Below are 21423 nucleotides of genomic sequence, written 5' to 3' on the forward strand. Positions count from 1 at the left end.
CCGGCTGCAGCCATGACCAGGTGCCCAAGGCAAGGCCCTGGAAACCATGGCTCTGAGTGGACAGAGTGAATCAACTGCCCTTATTGGCTATGGAAAGAAGGCTGCAGGCCAGAAGGTGGAGGCTGTACCTGGTGTGGAAAGAGGAACCTGCCTTGGGAAAGGGGTCCTGCATCATCCTTTTCCTACCTGGAGTACCAACAAAGGGGTGGGCGGGTCTGGCCCTTTGTAAGGGGAAATGTATTAATACCCAAGTATCAGCCACCTTCCTTTCTTCCCCATTAAAGCCTTGCAGGCACCTGGGTCTGCATTAGAAAGGCTTAGGCTCTTTCATGTGTTGAGGCCCTCAGGAAGCCGGTGAGAACACCAGGAGATTCCTCGGCTTAGAAAACCCTAGCCAGGACCACCAGCTCCAGCCTCACTTTGGAGTGGTGGAGGATGCCACCACGATCTGCTACCCTCCCCACTTTGGGCAAGCATCTCTCCTCGGGGGCTCCATTTGTCTTTATGTGTAATGGGAGACTGAGCACTTTCTACGGGGTCCAGGGTTTCCCCCAGAGACATCACAAAACGAGCACCAGAAGCCAGGATCGCAAGAAACAGGCGGCCAACCTCCTCTGTCCACTGGGAGCTGGCAAGTGTTCTGTGCCACCCACTGTGCCCTCCATAGCAGTCAGATAAGGATGATGACCTCATTTGGTATTTATTGACAATCAACCAGCAGAACACAAATGGACTGGGGAGATGCCAGGAGAGAGGTGGGGCACAGAGGCCACTATGCTGAATGAAAGTGTCCTGCTCTCCTGGGAATGCAGTATGCAAGCCACACCTGAACACCATCTCACAGGGACCCAGGGCAGAGGCTGCCTGTCAGGTGCCCGGCAACATCTGGACATATGTCCAATGTGTGGACCATCTCCAAGTCTTGGTAGCCATTGTTATTGGAAGCCACAGGGACGGGGGAGTAGGGTCCTGACTGGAGCCCTCATTCCTATCCCCTTGGAGGGTGCTCCTCGGGCCTCCTGCCAGCCCAAGGCATCATGTCCAAATGGAGATTCCCACCCGAGTGCCTAACTCCAGCCATTAGTACCTCTCTCCTGTCCTCTGTAGGCCTCCTGTCTCTATACCTGTCCCTAATCCACACCAAACAGATCTAAAATGCTATACAGTGCCATGCAAGTCATCCCACCCTGCCTCTCTGGGTCCCCTTCCCTGCGAGTCTTTATTCCCTCTCATAACCCGGGAGCACCACAATCTCCAGCCCCTCCTGGTCTCTGCTCTGGCAGGTTGGGCCTCCTCCTGGCTCAGGGGCAGCTCTGACCCGCAAACCTTCCCTCTAGCCTCTTCTGCAATCTTTCACACCTCTCAGCCCTAAAGCTCCCACTTCTTCTGGGAAAACTGGCCTTAACACAGGAACCCACAAAGACTTTTCTACCCAATTTGGTCGCTGCCATTCTATCTATATCCAGGGCCTTGGGGCTCTCCAGGTTCTCGCTACCCTGAACCTGGGGTTTAAAGTTGGCTTGTATGGAAATGTATCTTGTCAAAGTGTCTGAACAAAGATGTCAGATATGGTGCTTGCTCCCCCAAGGGAAAGGGAGTTGACTGGCTGGAGGAGGCTTGGGAACAAGTCCTCTTGGGCATGTCACCTTGGTCCAGCTCTTCTCTCCCTGGCTTCAACGCACCCCCTCACAAACTGAGGGCTGAGCTGAATCGTTTCAGCTTTGAATGGGTTACCTAGTATATGTATGTCCATCTAGAGGTTCCAGGAGATGTAGAGGCCACAAAGAGGGACTTAGGCTGGGGACTGTCGTTGCCATGGCAACCTCCCATTGCCTGTCAGAATCCCAACAGACAAAGCTATCCCCTGTGGGCCAAGGAAGGGACAGACGGGGAGGCCCCGACCAGCCCTCCTGTTTGGAGGTGTCTGGTCTCACATCATGGACTCCTCTTCCTCCTCTGCGATCTCACGGTCCACCTCAATGGCTGTATTCTCGAAGCTGGTGATGCCCCCATATTTTCGCATGTGTACCATCAGTGGTTTTGGTGACTGGCTCCCAGCCAGGGTGGCCACATACATGCCCGTCCGGTTCTCTTCCAGTGATGGGCCCCAGTCTATAGCAGGACGGCTGGCTTGCTGAAGTCGCTGTAGCAAGGCAATGATAATGGACAGATACTGAGAGTTTTTCATGGCCAGCAATAACAATGGCTACCAAAGACCTGCCTATGCCCAGTGAGAATCTTCTTTGTCACTTCTGGATGGGTGGTTCCAGGAACCCATCCACACTGGGGCATTGTAAAGAGGATATGACTCTTTGGTGTTGGGAATAACATGGCTGCTCAGGTTGTGAGATAACACACATACACACACACACACACTGACAAGCATTTAAAGATAGACTCAGCTCCTTTCTAGCTCCCTTCTGCACTTCTGCAGAAAGTAGAATCCAGACTTGTTGAGGACTTTTAGGCAAAAGCTGGCAGCCAGAACAGAGGAGAGGCTGAGGCGACTTCCTTAGACACTTCCCAGAGCCCAGCGTCTAGGCAGGAAGGAGCTAAGGGGCTGACCAAGCCTAGACTTCCAGAGATCATCCTTAGCCACATTCCCAGGCCCCTCTGCCCATTCTGCTGGAGCAAACGCCCTGCACCTTGAGGAAAAAGGAGGCCACTGATGAAGCCTGGATACAGTCTCCAAGGGTGCAGGGTGTGACTTGGTCCAGTGGCAAAAGCATTTTGGCACCCAGAGTGTGATGGCATTTATTTAGCTGTTAGAGCCAGCTTCCCACAAATTTGCCAATGGTGTCTCCTCTTCCACGGAGTGAAATCTGACTGCCTGTCATGCTCTCTGTGGCCCGCCCTGTCTACCTTCCTGTACTGAGTGGGTTTTGTTAACTTGGCACAAACCAAATAAACCCTTTCCTCCCAACTTGCTTTTCTTCGTGGTGAGTCTGGGTTGGTTTTTTTTTTTTTTAAGTTTACTTTTAACTTTAAATATACGTGTGTGTGTGTGTGTGTGTGTGTGTGTGTGTGTGTGTGTGTGTGTCAATGTAGTGTCTGAGAGACCAAAAGAAAGTGTCTAATCTCTTGGAAATGGAACTACAGACAGTTGTGAGTTACCGGATATGGAAACTAGGGTCCTTTCCAAGACTAAGTGCTCTTAACCGCTGAACCATCTCCAGCATGATTGTGGTGTTTTGAACACAGCAATAGGAAACAGAAACTAAGATACTCCACAACCTTGGATGTCCCACTCCCCCCACCCCATGTCTGCTCCAGTCACATGGGCTCTTTGCCTCCCTCTTCCCTCAGGGCTGTTCGACCTATTACCATCCATTGGGTCACCTTGTCCATCTTGACATATCTCTCCCTGACTCCGACTGCCCTGGCCAGAAGAGCATTCTCTCTCTCTCTCTCTCTCTCTCTCTCTCTCTCTCTCTCCATTCTGCTTTCAGCCCAGTGTTTGTTCTTTTGAGGTACACTCTTAGCAGCACTGCTGAGTCAGTGTTGCGTAGCTCCCACACTGTAATGGGAGGTCCCCGAGAGTAAGGATTTAGATGTGTCCGCATATGCAAAACAAACAAACAAAAAACAAAACAACAACCACAAAAAGTAGACCATAGTCTCTGAGCCTGAGCACTATAGGCCTTCTGGTAGGGACAAGCTGTGATACTGTCCTGTACATGGGAGAGTACAGTACACTGTCTTGGTCTATAGTCCTTTCAGTTACCCTCCATGACAATCCAAAATGTCGCTGGATGCTGCTCAAGGGAAAACCACCCTCTGTGGGAACTCCTAGTCTAGCTTCAGCATATAGTATACCTCAGCTATGTGCTGGGTGCTGGCCTTTTAATATTTGTAGGACCCTATAAAAGAGTTATTTACGTGGTTGGGGATTTAACTCAGTGGTAAAGCGCTTGCCTAGCAAGCGTAAGGCCCTGGGTTCGGTCCCCAGCTCCGGAAAAAAAAAAAAGAAAAAGAAAAAAAGAGTTATTTACCTCCCATCCCCTTCACTTCCACAGATATTATCTGAAAGTTGAAGCTCAGAGAGGTCGCTTAAGTTGGCCAAAGTCACACAGGTTGTAAGTAGGGCACTAGGGTTTAAACCTAGATGGACCCCGTCTTGAATTTTTCTCAAGTTCTGTTTTTCTGTTCCATAGTCTGGCTGACTCCTTGTCTCCTCACAGCAACCTTATAGGCTAGCATTCCTGTCCTTAAGGCTAGAGAGATAACCAGAGTAGGGCCATAAAGCTGCTGGGACTCTGACACAATGAATAAAAAAAGGCAGCCCTGAACTGGAGAGACTGTCCCTGGGCTTAGCCACAAAGCTGATGAACCCAAGTGCTGACTTCCTTGGCTCCAGGCTGCCCTGTCCTGCTGTCCTCTGCACACACCTGGTTCTTGAGCATGGGGGCAACTGGCAGATCTCTGGGAGGCTAAGGAGGACTCTGAGATTCAGAGAAGGGAAAAGCCTTCCAGTGGTTGGAAGCAGGGAAAATGGCTGAACTCTAGGATGCCATGTGGCTGGGGTCACCTGGTGGGCACTCTGTGTGTGTGTGTGTGTGTGTGTGTGTGTGTGTGTGTGTGTGTGAGAGACAGAGAGAGACAGAGAGAGAGACAGAGAGAGAGACAGAGAGAGACAGAGAGAGACACAGAGAGACACAGAGAGGCAGAGAGAGACAGAGACAGAGACAGAGAGACAGAGAGAGACAGAGGCAGAGAGAGACAGAAACAGACACAGAGAAAGAGAGAGACAGAGACAGAGACAGAGAGAGACAGAGATTGGCTGTGTGGAGGCAGGCATGTGGCAGCAGTATGCTGGGGCACAGGCCTGTAGAAGGGACAATGGGGACTGTTTTATAGGTCATTTCCCTGCGGCTCCAGCACCCTCTGATAGGTGTGTCGCAGGAAGGGTCTCCAGGCTCTATCTGGCCCGCTTGAACCACGAGGCTCGCTTGAGCTCCGTTCACGATGAGTCTCTGGCCTTTGGAGGACTCCAGACTCATAAGGGCCAAAGTGAAGGTTCTATGTACAAAGAGTGCTCTGGGCAGCTCAGAGAGAGCCCAGGATGTCCCTGTGGTCATACAGCATATCCTCTGGCCCACAGTGGGTTGCTACCTGTCTCTCAAGGCCTGTTGGCTCCTATGCCAATTGCATTCTCCCTGTCTTGTTTTTTGAAACAGAGTTTTTCTGCATACCTTTGGCTGTCCTGGAACTCTCTCAGTAGCCCAGGCTGGTCTTAAACTCGCCTACCTCTGTCTCTAGACGGCTGGGATTAAAGGCGTGCACCAATGTGCCTTTTGCTTTTGTTAACCAATTGCTCTCTTTAGCACAATCATTCTAGGCTAGTACTTATGGACCCAGCAGGGATGCTGAACACAAGACAAGGGGGATAACCTACCTTCTGGGGTATTTCGGTGTTATCCACTGGCTCTGGTCTCCAAGTTCAAGTCCTGACCCTTACACTATGATCAATGGTCTTTGGATTAGTCTGTTCTATTCTATTCCCGTAGACCCATGTGCTGTGAGGTTCAAAGCCCGATCCCAGCCCCAAGTGAATCTAGATGTCATGGACCTTTTGCAGTCTACAAGGATCCTGCCAGGTTCTGGATAAATGTCCCAACAGGTGTTTTTGGGTGTTGTTGTTGTTGTTGTTTGTTGGTTGGTTGGTTGGTTGGTTGGTTGGCTTAATTGAAAGCTGGGCCACAGAGCCAAAAGGCTGTAGGTAGGCAGTGAAGGTGGACTCACCTCCCAGAGCGAGCCCTCCTCTCGAAGCACAGCTACCAGCATGCCAGCTGGGATCATGAGGCAGGAGAGCAGGCCCATCAGGATGCCTAGCAGCTCGGCCCAGGCGGGGAAGCGATAGCTACCGTATTCCGAGGGCTGGTACTTGACGATACTGTACACCAGCAAGGCCTGCAGAGTGGAGACTCCAGCATCACTGTTCCTTGAGTGGGGCCCAGAGTATGGCGTGGCCAGGGTCTGGACCACCTTAAGGCTTGAGAGAGCCTAGTTGGGACCTACCCATAGTCCTCAGCTGTACCAGAACTGAAGATGGTCCATCTCTGGGGTCTTTACCAGACCTGAGCTATAGTCCAGCTCCAAGCTGACTCAATAGGAAGGTTTGTAACAGCCCAGCTCAGAGATATCCTAGTCCTGAGACAGCCTCTCTCCCAGTTACTCCCACCCTATGACAAGCAAAACACAGTGCTGAGGCCCTAAGAACTAGAAAAGCTCCACCCATTTGCTGACCAACTATAAGTCTAGGTCTAGCACAGCTCAGAAAACTGGGGTTTGGAGTCGGGGATGTGTCTGCTAGGTTCCCATCCTCCACAGCCTCGGGAAAGCCTCACTCAGAGCCAAAGTTACCAGCTAGACTAAATGCACAGAGGGGCCTGCCCTTGGCCTTAGGGCCCCAGCCAACCACCTTCCCTCCCACCCCTGGTTACCAAGAGTGTGGCCGGAGACAAAAACAGCCAGCAGGCCCTGAAGTAGAGTCCTGGCTTGAAGCCCAGCATCATGTGGATGTCACGACAAAACCGCTGGATGCCTGCACAGGGGAGAAGGAGTGTCCCCATGCTAGATCCCATCGGTGCCAGTGACCCCCTCCTCCATGCCTGTCTCCCTGCCTGGCTGCAGTACAGGGCCCACACCCTGTTCTCTCACTCCTGGGAGTGTCAGCCTACCCACCCCCTGCCTGTCCCTACCCCACCCCCAGCGCCCTTCTCACCGTATACCCGGGTGACAGCGAGGCATGTGGTAATCACCACCACCATGAGTCCGAAGCTGGCGCTGTAGTCATCCAGAAGGACCAGCCAGTACATCCCCCCCTATGACACAAAGCACAGCACTGGGCCTCCAGCCTCCGTCTCTGTCTCTGCTGTAGCCCATCTCCTTCAGTCAGGAGTGAGTGGGAAGCAGCCAGGGCAAATGCTGAGGGGGTTGGGGGTAAAATCCATGGAATGGTCAGCCTGCTCAGTGCTGTAGAGATGATGTCCCTTTCTGCTACCCAGCAGCCTAGTCTCCTAACAGGACCCATGCATGCATGAGGAAAAATGGGTTCAGAGAGGGGAAGTCACTTGTCTGGAGTTACTCAGCGAATGGAGGAGTGAGGTTTGAACCCAGGTCTTTCAAACTGATTCCAGAGCCAGAACTCAAGACCAAGTTGCCTGCCACAGGAAACAGGCCCTGGTAGGACCGGAAGCTATTTGGTGACTTCTCAGCCAGCCCAAAATACCCTCAGGTGGTAAACGACACCCTGCCCAGCTTCCCAACTTGGTGCCCCTTGCAGGCCACTCACATCGGTGGTGAGGATCAGTCCCATCAGGTACATGGCTACACAGATGAGGCCTGAGAACACTGCCTTCTTGGGCCGTAGGTAGTATGGGAACTCATCGGTCACTGCAGTCACTATGGTTTCCAGAAAGGCAAACTGCAGGGGGTACTGAGGTCAGAGTTGCACCCACACACACACCAGTGCCCGCACCCATGGCCAAGGCTTACCTGGCTATCGAGGCCAAGAGTCAGAAGCATGAAGAAGAAGAGGAAGGACCAGAAGGGTGACAGAGGCAACATAGTCATGGCCTGTGGGTAGACAACAAAGGCCAGGCCAGGGCCTGGGCCCAGGGCATGCAGGGTCAGCAGCCTGGGGTACACAGTATGCCTCCACATGCATTCAAATACATAGGGTTGCTTGTGTCCATGTGGGGGCGCACTCACTCACCACACCCAAGTCTAGAGACCAACACTAATGGAACACACTAACCCCTTTCTTAGTTCCCAGGGCCTAGGTTGGCAAGTACATGGGACTATTGAATAGGAATTAGCAGTCATGCACAAATACACACAGGAACCAAATGTAGCACATAGTCAGAACACAGGTCCGCGTGCACAAGAGCCCCATCAGTACACATACTTACATTCACCCACTGAAAACAAAACATGCTGATTCAGATTATTGGGACCCTACATTCACTGCCACACATACATCTCAACCCAGGATGTGACAAACAAGACCTGAAAGATAAGACAGCTTCATACAGAGACGCCTTTGTCTCCAGAGAAGATTGTTGTTTACACACTCATTTGCACACCCATGTATCTACACAGATGTCCCACACAAGTGTGTGTGCACGCATGGACACGGGTGCACGTGCACATGAGCACACACATATACACACCAAAACAAAACAAAAACACCCTCCCTGGGGAAAAAAAATAGCTAGCTATCCCCCATCTTGCTAGTCTGTGTTGATAGCATACCCTGGGACGCGGCTACCTCTCACCCCAGCTAAACCCTCACATGCAGCCTCTACCTACCTGCTTTGGCCACTTGGTCCACAGGCACACCCAGCTCCTGCGACATGTAGCCCAGCACCGAGAAGATAGCAAAACCAGCCAGGATGCTGGTGATGGCATTGCCCAGAGTGACAATGAAGGTGTCTCTGCCAGGAGAGTCCAAGCCCAAGCCAGGGTGAGCTGGCCAGAGCCTCAACCCAAGGGAGCCTCCTGGGTAACCAGCCTCCTGAGTTTGGCCCCCGGTACTGGGAAGTCGCAGGCACTGACCTGTAGATGTTCTGGTGGAATGTGTTGTAGGAGGCAAAGGTGAGAAGACCCCCAAAACCCACTCCTAGAGAGTAGAAGATCTGAAGAGCAGCTTCAATCCACACCTGTGCCAAAGAAAGAAGGGGCAGGGAAGGCAGGGAGGGCCCAGGAGGAGGGTAAGCGTGAGACAGAGGTTCAGGGATAAGGAACAGCCAGGGTTACAAATGAGGGCCAGGAGCAGACCCAGCTCCAGCACTTACACTGCAGGATGTGGGCAAGTCGTTCCCTTTTCTGGGACTCAGTTTACCACCCAGGGTCTAGTAGACGCTCTCTAAGCCTGGTCCAGTCCTGAAGGAAGGTGTGGCCAATGCAGAGTGGCCAGCAGATTGGAGTTGAGCAAGGCCTAGGTAACCACTTTACTCCCTGCCTGGAGTCAGAGGGATCTGAACTGGTACTTGTCTTTACCAGTTTCTAACTCCATCCTGTACGAGCCCCATTACTGCTATGCGTTCCAGGTCCCTCATCTGTGGTAAAGGACCTAAAACAGTGCCTACCTCATGGGGAGGCACAGTGATCGTGAAATCATTAAGTGAGTAAGAAGTGTCAGGTACGGTCAAACAGTCGATTAGTGTCAGCTGTCAGTACCATGTTGTGATTGTCACTGGGACTAACGTCCCCCCTGGGCTTTGAAGCTAGACTGATGTGAATGGAACCCCTGCCACGAGACCTTACACCCATCACTAATTCTTGTCTGCTCCCGGTTTGGTTTTGTCAAATGGAGAAAATAACCCCTGCGCCCTAGGATTTTAGAGAATGGATGAGGACACACAGGAAGGGTCAGGACGGCGCTGCAGCTGGAGGCTCCGCCGTGGAGGGTCCCCCACCCCTGCTCTCTCTCCCATGGAGCCTTCCTTTCATGCTCCCTGCTCACCTTGGAAGACAGCAGGTGGTGGAATTGGGGGGTGAGATAGAACTGGATGCCCTTCCAGGCCCCGGGAAGGGTCACTCCTCGAACCAGGAGCATGAGCAGGATGAGGTAGGGAAAGGTGGCTGTGAAATACACCACCTGGAAGAGAGTAGGTTGGAGTGGCAGACAGGCATCCACACAGCTCTGCCTGCCATGACCTTGATGCCAGAAACCCACCTCTCATCTGTTGGTGGGCCCGAGCTAGGGAGCAGCCACCACTCTGGGTATCTGTCCTTCTCTCCCTCCCTCCTATTCTCCCCACCACCAGTCCAGAGTTGCCATCCTGCTTCCCAAAACCACCCTGTCCCATCTCTACTGATTCCTCTGGTACAGGCTAGTGCCACTGGGGATGAGTCTCCCGCTCCTGTGTCCAGCCTGTGTCCCTGCACACTGCCTGACATCCTCAACCTCCTGAACATCCAATCAGCCTCGTCTCTTTCCATCGCAGCAAGCCTCACTGTCCTCTGCCTTGCTGGTGACCACGGTGGTCCCTCCTTTCTCTAACACCTTCCACCTTCTATTGCATAATAATGTCTTCTTGCTTAGCAAAGGTCCTTTAAAATCTGGGTCATTTAAAACGACCCAGATTTCTACACCCTAACCAGCCTATTGCCCCTTTCTCAGCCCAGCACCTGCGGTGCATGTTGGTCTCCTTATGTCTCGCTTGTCTTTCCTTGGTAAGAGTAGTCCTGCTTTCCCTACATGGGGCTCATTTAATATCCAGCTCTGCAGGTAAGCTCAATGAACAGGCCCAGCCAAACAGATTATCCCTTCCTGACACAAAGACTGGGTCTGAGCTGGGTACACAGCCTACCTTATCCAATAAGGTAAGCTCTACAATATCTGCAGACTGGGAAGCAGGTGGAAGAAGCCAGTGTGGAGCCAGGCTTCACCGAGAGGTCAGAGGAGAGGACTAGAAACAACCATGAACCCCATACCCAGCCATGCCTACCGCCCTGGGCTTTCCAGTTAATGAAACATCTGGGTATGGGTGACCTGCAACTCCAAGAGGTCTGATCTACTTATCTATCTCATAAGCATTCCACAAGCCTCACTGAGTCTCCACAGAGTGGCAAGCTCTAGGCAAAGGTGCCAATTTGAATAACCTATAGGTATTGCCTGAAGCAGGTAACTCGCCTGAGAAAGCAGGGAGGCCCGGTGCCACTACTGACCTCCTCCCCCACTTCAGGCAAAGCCCTCCCCAGGTCCTCTCTGGGTAAATTCCATCATCTTCTCAGCCTTGGCCAGCACCCACTTCCTCCCCAGCCTCCCAAGCCTCACCTTGCCCGAGGACTTCACCCCCTTCAGGATACAGAGAAACACGATGACCCAGGCCAGCAGCAGGCAGAGGCAGAGGTTCCAGCGAATCTCCCCGGGTCGGCCGATGCCCTGGCTGCCCTGAATGTGCAGGACATATCGGCTGTGGGAAATAATGGTTAGGGAATCCTCTGGTCATCCTGCCACATTCCATTGGTATGGGAGTGGGGAGGGAGCCATGCTTAGCCTTCTAGGACAGGTAGCTCCCCCATGGGGTGCTTTCCAAGCCCCCTCCATTTGTCTTGGAGCCTAAGAAGCTTGCCTCTATCCCCTACCCCCGCCTCCCACACTCCTTTCAGAAGCCAATAGCAGATATAGGCTTGATTGCACACATACACACATGTGTGTACACGTACATACACACACGTCCTGCTTCCGAGGCTCCAAAGACCACAGTCCCTCCCTCTGCTCCTTGGTTCTGCATGGTAGCAGCTCTCTCTGCTGCTAGTTCCCATGCCCCACCTCTCCATGTGGATTCCCCAAGCCTCTACAAAGCCTCTTCATTAAAATACCTCCAGTTAACCCTCTTGGCAATGCCATCTGCCCCATCTATACCTCACCCAATGTGGCCAGTCTTAACACTGCCCCAGAGACCCTTGGCATTCACAGCAGACCATGTCTTGAGTTTTGCGAGACATACTCAAACTATTAGGTCACACTTAAGCAGATGCAGGCCCTTCTGGCTGCCCTTGAAATGAACAAGTGAGTGGACCTAAAAGGCTATGCAGGCTGGGAGAGAAACTGGTTCAAGACAAGAACCTATTGGGAGCCTTTGCAGTGGGAGGGAAGAGACTATCCACCCAGCGTCTGGGATTCTCTAGAATATCCTGGAACAGGACTAAGTCAGGAGTCCTTAGTGTCATCATTACTGCCACTAAGCAAGCCTCTGACCCTTGCTTTCTCAGCCAGGATAGGCTGGTGAGACTCAATGTCTTTCTGTAAGCTGCCATTCCTGGGCTTGTGAGTTCCTGCCCACGGCAATGATGGTTTTATCCATGTTGCCTTGTTTAAACCTCCCAGGCAACCTTTGTCTGCTCTTACTCTAACCTGAGATGGTTCTAACTTTGGAAGGCCCTGGCTCTATGTTAAGCACTTTACCAACGGACATAGCACCTCAATAAATGCTTATTCAGAGAATAGGTATGTGAGTGACTAAATAGATAATGTCTTGGGACACCCTCTCTGTGACAGTGGAAGAAACTGAGACTCTCAGATGTCACTCTTGCTAATAAATGTCACTCTTGTCAATAAATGGGCACTTACTTACTAAGTCCCTTCACCCCTGAGGCTCGATTGCTGTTTCCATGCATTCTTTCCTCTAAACTGCACCAGCCACCTTCTGGATTAGTTTACTTCAATTGTCCTGTTCTAAAAGTAGCTGGCCAGGAAAGGGGGAAAGTTTGTCCAACCCCCTTCCGGCAACACATACACACACACACACACACACACACACATACATACACGCACATACACACATATATATACACACATATACACACATACACATACACACATATACATGCACACACATACACACATACATATACACACATATATACATACACACATACACACATACATACACACACATACATACATACACACATACACACACATACATACACGCACATACACACATATATATACACACATATACACACATACACATACACACATATATATGCACACACATACACACATATACATGCACACACATACACACATATACATACACACATACACACACATACACACATATACATATACACACATATACACACATACATATACATACATACATACATACACACATACACATACATACACACACATACACACATATACACACATACACATGTACACACACATACACACATACACACATATACATACACACATACACACATATACACACATACACATGTACACACATACACACATACATATACACACACATACACACATACACACATACATACATACACACATACACACATATACACACATACACATGTACACACATACACACATACATATACACACACATACACACATACACACATACATACATATACACATACATACACACATATACACACACATACACACATACACACACATACACACATACATGCACACATACACACATATACACACATACATACACACATACACACATACACATACATACACACATACACACATACACATACATACACACATACATATACACACATACACATACACACATACACATAAACATATACACACATACATACATACACACATACATACACACACATACACACATATACACACATACACACATACATATGCAAACACACATACACACATACATATGCACACACACATACATATACACACATATACACACACTCTCACACATACGGCCCAGGCAGGCCATGCCAGCACAGCACCCCTCCTCCTGCCCACCCTCAGTGGCTATCCCAGTCAGGCTGACCTCCAGTACTCCTCACTGGGGCTGACAGTGCTGCTGAGGTTAAGAGGCAGTGCCCCGTTGCCATCCTTGGGGCCTCTGTGCTCCAGGCAGCGTTCTGTGTTCCACCAGTTGCCGCAATGCTCCCAGGGCAGGTTGCTGGTGAGGGAGGCGAAGAGGTAGAAGAGGACGTAGGCGATGATCATGTTGTAGTAGATGGCCACCAGGCCCACGATGAGCAGCATGGCTGCACCCGCACCTGGGTAGGGGAGAGACAGCATCGCCTCCCTGTGAGAGCCTGGGAACAGGGCAACTCCCCATGGCTCTCGGTGGCTCTACACCAGCCAAGAACTACTGAGCCTTACCTTTGAAGAGGGGGCTGATTTTCCAGACAGCCAGGGGTCCCAGGCTGGAGAACTGGCCCAGGGAGAGCTCAAGAAAGAAGAGGGGGATGCCACAGATGGCCAGCATGAGGAAGTAGGGCACGAGGAAGGCTCCTGCAGGGAGGTAGCAGATGGGGTTGGGATTCAGGTGGACCAGCCCCTCCAAGGCTCCACGCTGGCTGGCCCACAGCTGTCTCTAGACAGCAGCCACCTACCATCCACCTGCAGGGGATGGAGCACGTCTCCCAAGGGTCACTGAGGCTGAGGGAGCTGGTGGGTAGTTACTCACTTCTGTAGCTAGAGAACCCAGAACATGGGTGAGCACACAGCAAACACTCCAGAAACACCTGCTGAGTGGCTGCATGAAGGGGTGGGTGAATGAGTTCTCTTCCACAGAGTACCAGCTCCACACCTCCAGAATCTGGCTCCAATGGTCCCTTCCTCATGAGTGCTGCCTCAGATGCTCTGGCTGGCACCTGAGATTTCATGGGCCCTGCAGTTTCTTGGGCCTGGCATTCCTCCTCTTCTCTTCACACATAGACAGCCACCTCCTTCAGACAGCTGCCTACCACCAGATGGCTCTGGTAGGCCAGTAGTCATTCAGCTGGCCCACTGGCCTCCCTCCTGCAGCTTCGAGGGTAAATATCCCAAGTGATGCTGACCACTTTCAATTCTATATGGATTCATTCAGGTGATCTCCTAAGGGGCTCTGGGTGGCTAAACCCTCCGGAAGAGAGTCATTCCAGAAGTGTTTATGTTTGGGCTCCCCACCCAACTTCATGGAGAGGGGCTGCCTATCTGTGGAAGAAGTAAGATCAGCACACAGGAAAAAAAAAAAAAGTAGGGAAGCAGGGAATGGGAGAGGGGAGAATCCTGGAGTCCTGGAAGCTGGTGGTGGACTCATAATTTTGCTTGGTCTAGTGTTATCTGGTTTCCTCTTTGCCAGTATGCACCTCTTTAACAAGTTTGGGAGAGGGAGTTGGAGACACACAAGAGCCCTGGAGAAGACAGTTGGAAGGTTGAATCTGCACTGGGACTTCAGACAGGGAACTTGACCTCTCCAGACCCAAACTACTTCAGTATTTCTGAGACACCCACCCAGAAAGGTTGTTCTCAGGGCATGAGGCAGTCACCAAGCCCAAGACCAGGCACTGGCTTCACCCTAACTATTGTTAAGGAGGCTTAGACTGTTAACTTGATGGAGAATCAAGGACAAAGGGAATGATTTGTAAAAATAGCATAGATCTTGCATTTTCAATCTGAATGGAAAGAACCAGGAGAGGAGGGAACATTGAAGATTCTAGAGAGGGAGCTGTGGATGGAGCAGGGCCGTGGGGGAGGTGGGGGAGGGGACAGGATACACTGCAAAGTACATGAATAGTGACAGTGGGTACCACCCTTTACACCCACCACAGGCAAGTGGGCAGCAATTTCTGCCCACCATAGGGTCTAGGAAAGCATTAGGCCCTAGGGAGGAAACCTGGGTATCATGCTGGGGATGCAAAGCAGGAGGAGGGGTTTAGGTGGTGAAAAGGGACATAAGAGAATAAGCTTCCTCCCTCTAACCTGAGGTCACTTCAAAGGCCGTCCTATAGCCCCCAAGCCTTGGTCAGTCACCCCAGCTACTCCCAAGAGGTTCCCAAGCCCATACCGCCTCCATTGGTGTAGGCTCGATAGGGAAACCGCCAGACATTTCCCAAGCCCACACAGTAGCCGATGCAGGACAGCAAGAAGTCCAGCTTGCCCGTCCAGTTGCCTCTGTCTGCTGCAAAGTCTACATCCAGGTCCACATCACCCTGGTCACTGGGAGTCATCAGCAGGTCTGGGGTGACAGGCTGCCAGTAAGAGAGAGAAAAAGCAGAGAGGGAAGAGGGTGAGGCCAAACAGAACTGGGAACCCAGGTGGAGACCGTGGAATTGGACAAGGCTGAGTGGGAAATATCCCATCAGGTTCAGATAATCCAGTGATTTCACCTGAACTCAAGAGAGCCTAGCTTGCAGATCCTTAGAGATCAGTAGCTGGCTCAGGCCTTAGGAAGCTGCCTGACTTCGTCTTGGCTAGCAGAAACAAGCCAAGGCTGACCCACTTTAATATCAGTGCCAGTGATGATGCTGTTTGTGGCAGTTACCATGTGTTAGTGATCACAGCAATAAACATTCTTCACCTGAGCAAACTACTCACCCACACTCCATTCCAAGCGTGAGGCTCCAGGAGGGGTTATGACCTGAGGCTTTTGACTGTTTGGCCAGGAGAACCAGGCCTGCCACCAGAACTCATGCTAATGGCCCAGTCTTCACCTACAGTGTGGAGCTCACCCAAGGGCAGGTGGCCAGACTGGAAGGTGTTCAGGGCAAGAGGCTCCAAGGGGGACAGAGGGAAGAAGCCAGGGTAACCTTGGTACAGGAAGCAAAGGACTTCAGAGAATGTGGGCTCCCTGAGAAAGGGACCAGAAGTCTGTCTGGTAGCTCAGAGGACATAGTGGGGGCTGTGGGTTTTGCATAGCACTCAGGAAGAAGCCTCTTACACTTTGCTTCAGAAAGTCGCCATCCAACTATCACTAATGCAGAGAAGAGTGCAGAAGAGAATGAGGCCAGTTGTCTTGGCTGACTCCTTCCATGATTCACTGTGGTCAGAGAGGTCCACTGGGTAATCTCCCTGTGGTTGGGACTGAGAGGTGGAGGTCAGCTCCTTTTGGCCGCAAAGAATGCAAGTTGGCCTATTTACGAGTTACTCTGGTTTATTACCTGGAGGGAGCTCAGAGGCACTAGAACCACCTAAAATTCAGAGAGGAGCTCCCAGCAGGGAACCTAGGAATGGGTCAAAAGATGGCAGCCCACCTTGCCCACTTGCTTCTGAAATTCCTTAGTGCCTAGGGGAATGGAAATACAAGGTAGCCCAATCTGTAAATATCCAGCTACGGTCGGTGTGTGTGCACCCGAGGAGAAAAGCCCCTCCCTCGGCTTTCTATCCAGATACATTTGTAGGAATTCATGGGAACCAAGAGACATTCTGACTCATGGTTTATGCTAACACACTATGTGACAATAGCCTTCTGGGTCTCAGTTTCCCCATCAAGACAGGGTGGAGATTCGGTAGATCCGTATTTCCAGAAACATATCCTTTGAGATGCTCATAATACAGGCATTCTGTGGAAAGATTCTTTAGTCAAAAACTGGGTTAGTTAACACAATTTGTATGTCTTCACTTGCAGTACTGGTCAGCTCATATAATGGGCCAGAGCATTCCAAATAGGGACTGGAATGCACAGTTCCTAATTTCTGTTTGAGGAGAAGGGTCCCAAGGAGCCAGCATGCTCCTTCAGAGGTGTGAGCCTAGACAAAGTCAGGGAGCCCTCTGCTAGACGTCTTAGCCAGAGGCTCACAATGACTGAGGGCCATGTCAGAGCCGCCCTAGAGACTCAGAGCCAAGCCACTGACCAGATGAGTTTCCATCCCAAAGTCTTTCCACCCAAAACAGGTAGTGACCGAGGAAGCTTCACTGGGTACTGGCCACAAGAGTGTCACTAGGATCAAGACGAAAGGAGGGCTGGGGTGTGGCTCAGTGGTAGAGCATCTGTTCCACACGCACCAGGCCTGGCTTCCATCCCTGGCAGGAGATCAGGGTGAACAAAGTATCACACAGCTGGAGATGTCTGCTGCAGTGTTGGGCTGTGTTGAGCCAGGCTGGGCAGTGGATCACAAGGCTACCCTGAAATTACAGTGCTGAGCTGACTGAGTGACAGTCATGTGACCATGATGGCAATCTTATCTGTGGTTGGATAATGGTGACAGGATCAGCGTGATATGGCTGTGGGTGATGGTGATAGATAAAATGAAAAAAAGTACTTTAAAACGGAGATGGTCACTGGAGCAGTGGTTTTCTGCTGTAACCTAGGACATGCTGATGGGAGGGTAAGCGACTCCCAGGCTTGGCTGAGCTCTTCCCTTTCCCCACCTCCTCCCTCCTCTCTATTCTCTTCCCCTAAGACTGCCTCTCTAGTTATGAGAACCAGCCTTTGGGGACCCTCAGGCTTCTACAGGAACTCTAAGAGGTAGTTGGTTGCAGCCAGCTGACGTGACCCCTGTCGCTACATTGCAAGGTAGGCCCGTCACTCTGAGACCCTCTGCCCCTTTCAGGCCAACTGATAGGAGGTCCCAGAAATGAGGCTCCTCTGATCCCCTCAGAGATGCTGCCCTTTCCACACTCACAGAGCAGTCCGATCTGTTTCCATGGCGACAAGAGTTCTAAGAGCAGGAGGCTGCCAACTGGTCCTCCCCCAATCAGAAGGAAGCTTGCTCCTGTACCAGGGCCAGGGAATGGGGGTCCCCCAAAGATAAGCCAATCAGGAAACTACATGGAGCCCTAGCCCCACCATCAGGTGAATCCCAGGAGGCTGACACAATGAGGATGGGGGCTGGTGCAGAAGCACCAGACAGAAGGCAAATAAATGGGGCAGGGCCAGAACCTATCTGGCTTGCTCTCCATGTCCACCTGTTTGGGAGCTCCCACTCCCCACTCTGGGTCATGCAGAGACACACTTCTGAGCATGCACCTGCACCCTCTCTTTTGGGACCAATAGATACAGGTCCCCAACCCTCAGGCATCGAGAGAAAGGGGGATTAGGAGAGAGTGCCCTGCCAAGCCCGGAAATATCTTCTACCTTCATGGAAAGACAAAAGGCATCCAGGATTCTCACTTCCCTGCAGGAGCTCCAGAGAGAAGAGGGAGGGGCCCAAGGTCAAATGGCAATCCAAGGTCAGAGCATCTACTAAGGCAAGATCCAGTCACACGACACTTCTGCTGACCCAGCCTGGTCTTGCTCACAGAGGCCCCTGCTTCTCTCTGAGACATTGGGAGGGTGGGTTGTCAGTACCGCTCTGCCTGTTCTAGGTAGCTTCTACTTCCAGGTAAGTGAGGAAGCTCTCCTGTGCCTCAGTTGCACTGTCTATAAAATGGGGCTAGTGTGGTCTAATGGATGGCGGAAGGAGCAGAGGCTGGAGAAGCTTCTCTGGGGTACTCAGCAAGAGCTTCCTATCATGTGTGGCTGTGACAGAGAAGGGCACAGGGGCTCTTGTGGAAGGGAGAGCAAAGAAGAGAGAGAGAGAGAGAGAGAGAGAGAGAGAGAGAGAGAGAGAGAGCGCCCTGGGGAAACTAGGGACAAGACCAAATAGGATTCAAGAGACCACAAACAGCTTCAAGAAATGACTCCTGACAGCCAATAGAAAAGAGCCCAGTGTTTCCAGGTCTGCGAGCGTAAGGTTGAGAGCGAGCATAAGGTCAGAAAGCTTGAATGAAGGTGTGCTCGCGCGCGCGCGCGCGCGCGCGCGCGCGTGTGTGTGTGTGTGTGTGTGTGTGTGTGTGTGTGTGATGTGATACCAGCAACCAACCCCTATGTAGTCTTCTCACGTGTACCTGCCCCTTCCAGTTCATAGCATCTCTAAATCGCACACGGCCCAGTGGGGGAGGGGTTCTTATCTCCATACTGGAGATGGATGGTTGGAGAGTGAACTTGACCAGTCACCGCCAAGAGGAAGCTTCAGAAACAGTACTCAGGAGTTCTCTTTTCTTGTCTGGGGCTGGGACTTTAAAGCTTGTCGCCAGAAAACTTACCTCAGTACACCCCCTCCCCCACAAACAACTGGGAGGTCCAGCATGGCCAGGTGGGGAGATAGAGGTCTGGCTAACATCTCTGCTGCTATCCCACCTCCCATTCTTAGGTTCCCGGACCCCACCCTTGCCTCCCTTCAATCTGATTGCGGACTGTCTGGGGACTCTGCGGGGGAGGGGGCTTCTCAGCAGGAAAGGGGGGGTGCGGTGAAAGGGCCAAGGGAGACACCGCAGGGGCCCCAGCCGGCAGGGGTCGAATCCTTAGGACTGAAATGGGTCCGCTGGAGGCTGGCAAAGGCCCTATTGGTAAAGAGTGCCCAGGTGAAGCCAGGGCGAGATTCCAGCCCCAGGAGAGCCCAACTCAGTGTTGACATTCAGCTTCTAACGCCCCCACCCTAAGTCAGGCCCTGATAGAACAGATGGAGTACCGGGAGAGGGGTATTTGACCCCTGTCACCCACCTGCACCTCTGGAGCTACAGACACCTGTTTGCAGGCCAGTGCACAGTGAACCCAGACCCTAACACTACACCCCGAGCCACCAGGAGAGATCGTGACCCCGCCCCTCCCCGTAATCTAGTTTGGGAGGTTCTCTAGCCCAGAGCAGTTGGGGGCATCCCTCTGGCCGGTCGATCCTCCCAGCCTCCCTCAGGTGCGCTCCGCCCTCCTGCCCTACCTTGCGGAGGTGAGCTTCCTGGAGCTTCTTCATCTTGGAGAGCTGGCACCGGTGCTTGCAAGAGCGCAGTCAGCCAGCCAAGCGGGCGCCGAGCACTGGTCCTATCTCTGCGCCTTTGCCCCCACGGCTCCCGCGCACGGGTTGGGGAGGGCGCAGGCGCTGCCGTGGGGCCGCTGCGGGCGTGGGGTGCTGCGAATGCCCTGCCTCTCCCTGCGCAGCGCCCAAGGCTGAGGAGACACCCAGACAGATCCGATGACGGACAGACGGTTGCAGGGGGATGGGCGCGCCCCCGCACGCAGAGCTGCGGATTGGAGCGGCCCAAGCGGGTGGGGAGGGGGTGCGTGACAGACACCATCGGCCGCAGCTACGGTGACCTTGGGCAAGTGACTCCCATCTCTGGGCCTCCCTTTCATTAGTTGGGCGAGGAGAGAGGCAGGCAGAGTGCTCCTGTCCATTGAAATTCCTGTGTGGGGTTCCAGCACCGAACGACATCGTTTTTTTTTGTTGATGACCTTAAGTTTCCTGCAGGGCAACCTCAGCCCGTTATGTCACTTTACGGGAGGCTGGGGTAAGAAATTTAGCAAGGCCAAACATGGAAAACAGCCAGCATGGAGCTGCCACACAGTAGGCACACAACTAAGGTTTAGCTTGCTCACCCTCCACCAGCCAATCCCCCAGTCAATCCGTGCTTATCCAATATCCTTAAAACGGTCCTGCCACATCTTGTTTTCTCAACCCAGAGAGGCGGTTGTTAAGTCCTTCAGTTTCAAGGAAACTAAATAAATGATAGGGAAGGTAGTTACTCACTCAAGGCTACGTACACAGTTAGCATGTGACACCAGGGACAGAGGCAGTCCTAGTAGACTTCCCATATAGACATAGCAGTCCTCAGCACGACTCCTTTTCTTGGGATGAAAGTGCTGTTGGGAGGTTTGGGGAAGGAGAAGGGACAGGCAGGACTTACCATGTTGTGGTGGCTTGTGATGTAACATTAAAGCAGGTTCCTGCCTATCGGCACTATGGCCTGGGGGCCACCCATTTTATCTGTGATCAGGGCCACCAACCAGCAGATGTCTGGCTAAGCTCTCAGAGGACAGCATGACCATTCTTTGGGCCTTCTCCTAGATGGGAAAGTGATAACTGGAGTGGCCGGGCAATCAGTGAGCTGGTTTGCTGGGATGAACCACCATTGAAAGCCAGGTATGGAAAAACCCATGCCCCCTTTAGACATTCACCATCCAAATTTGGGAGATGCCAGGGTAGTTTGCTCTGACCTTTGGGGTTTGAGAAGAGGGCTGAATTCCAGGGTTCCAGAGCTCCTGAGCTGGGGGTCGGGGGCATGTTTCTCCTCCCCAGCCTCTGAGGTACTGCTAGCCAACCAAGGCTTCCCTGACTTAGGAGGAAGGAGCATCTTTTCTGTTGCTTCTGCCCCTAGGAACCCCAGGTGGCCAAGATGGGTCACACGTACTCCCTGAGTCC

At 52.1% G+C, this 21423-nt stretch overlaps 1 protein-coding gene across 1 annotated transcript; it reads right to left on the bottom strand.

Annotated features, from left to right (window-relative positions):
- Window positions 1–1207: 1207 nt before the first annotated feature.
- On the bottom strand, window positions 1208–20061 carry Slc6a7 (solute carrier family 6 member 7). The gene is made up of 14 exons (NM_053996.2): window positions 19945–20061; window positions 15315–15498; window positions 13646–13777; window positions 13305–13539; window positions 10787–10925; window positions 9470–9604; window positions 8560–8663; window positions 8314–8438; window positions 7498–7610; window positions 7295–7426; window positions 6725–6824; window positions 6444–6544; window positions 5743–5910; window positions 1208–2143 (listed from the first exon to the last, which is right to left on the bottom strand). Exons 1-14 carry the CDS (start codon window positions 19975–19977, stop codon window positions 1931–1933), a joined length of 1914 nt encoding a protein of 637 aa, NP_446448.2. The 5' UTR covers window positions 19978–20061; the 3' UTR covers window positions 1208–1930.
- Window positions 20062–21423: the final 1362 nt, after the last annotated feature.

This window comes from Rattus norvegicus, chromosome 18, assembly GCF_036323735.1.
Source record: "Rattus norvegicus strain BN/NHsdMcwi chromosome 18, GRCr8, whole genome shotgun sequence".
In the NCBI taxonomy this organism is placed as follows: domain Eukaryota; kingdom Metazoa; phylum Chordata; class Mammalia; order Rodentia; family Muridae; genus Rattus; species Rattus norvegicus.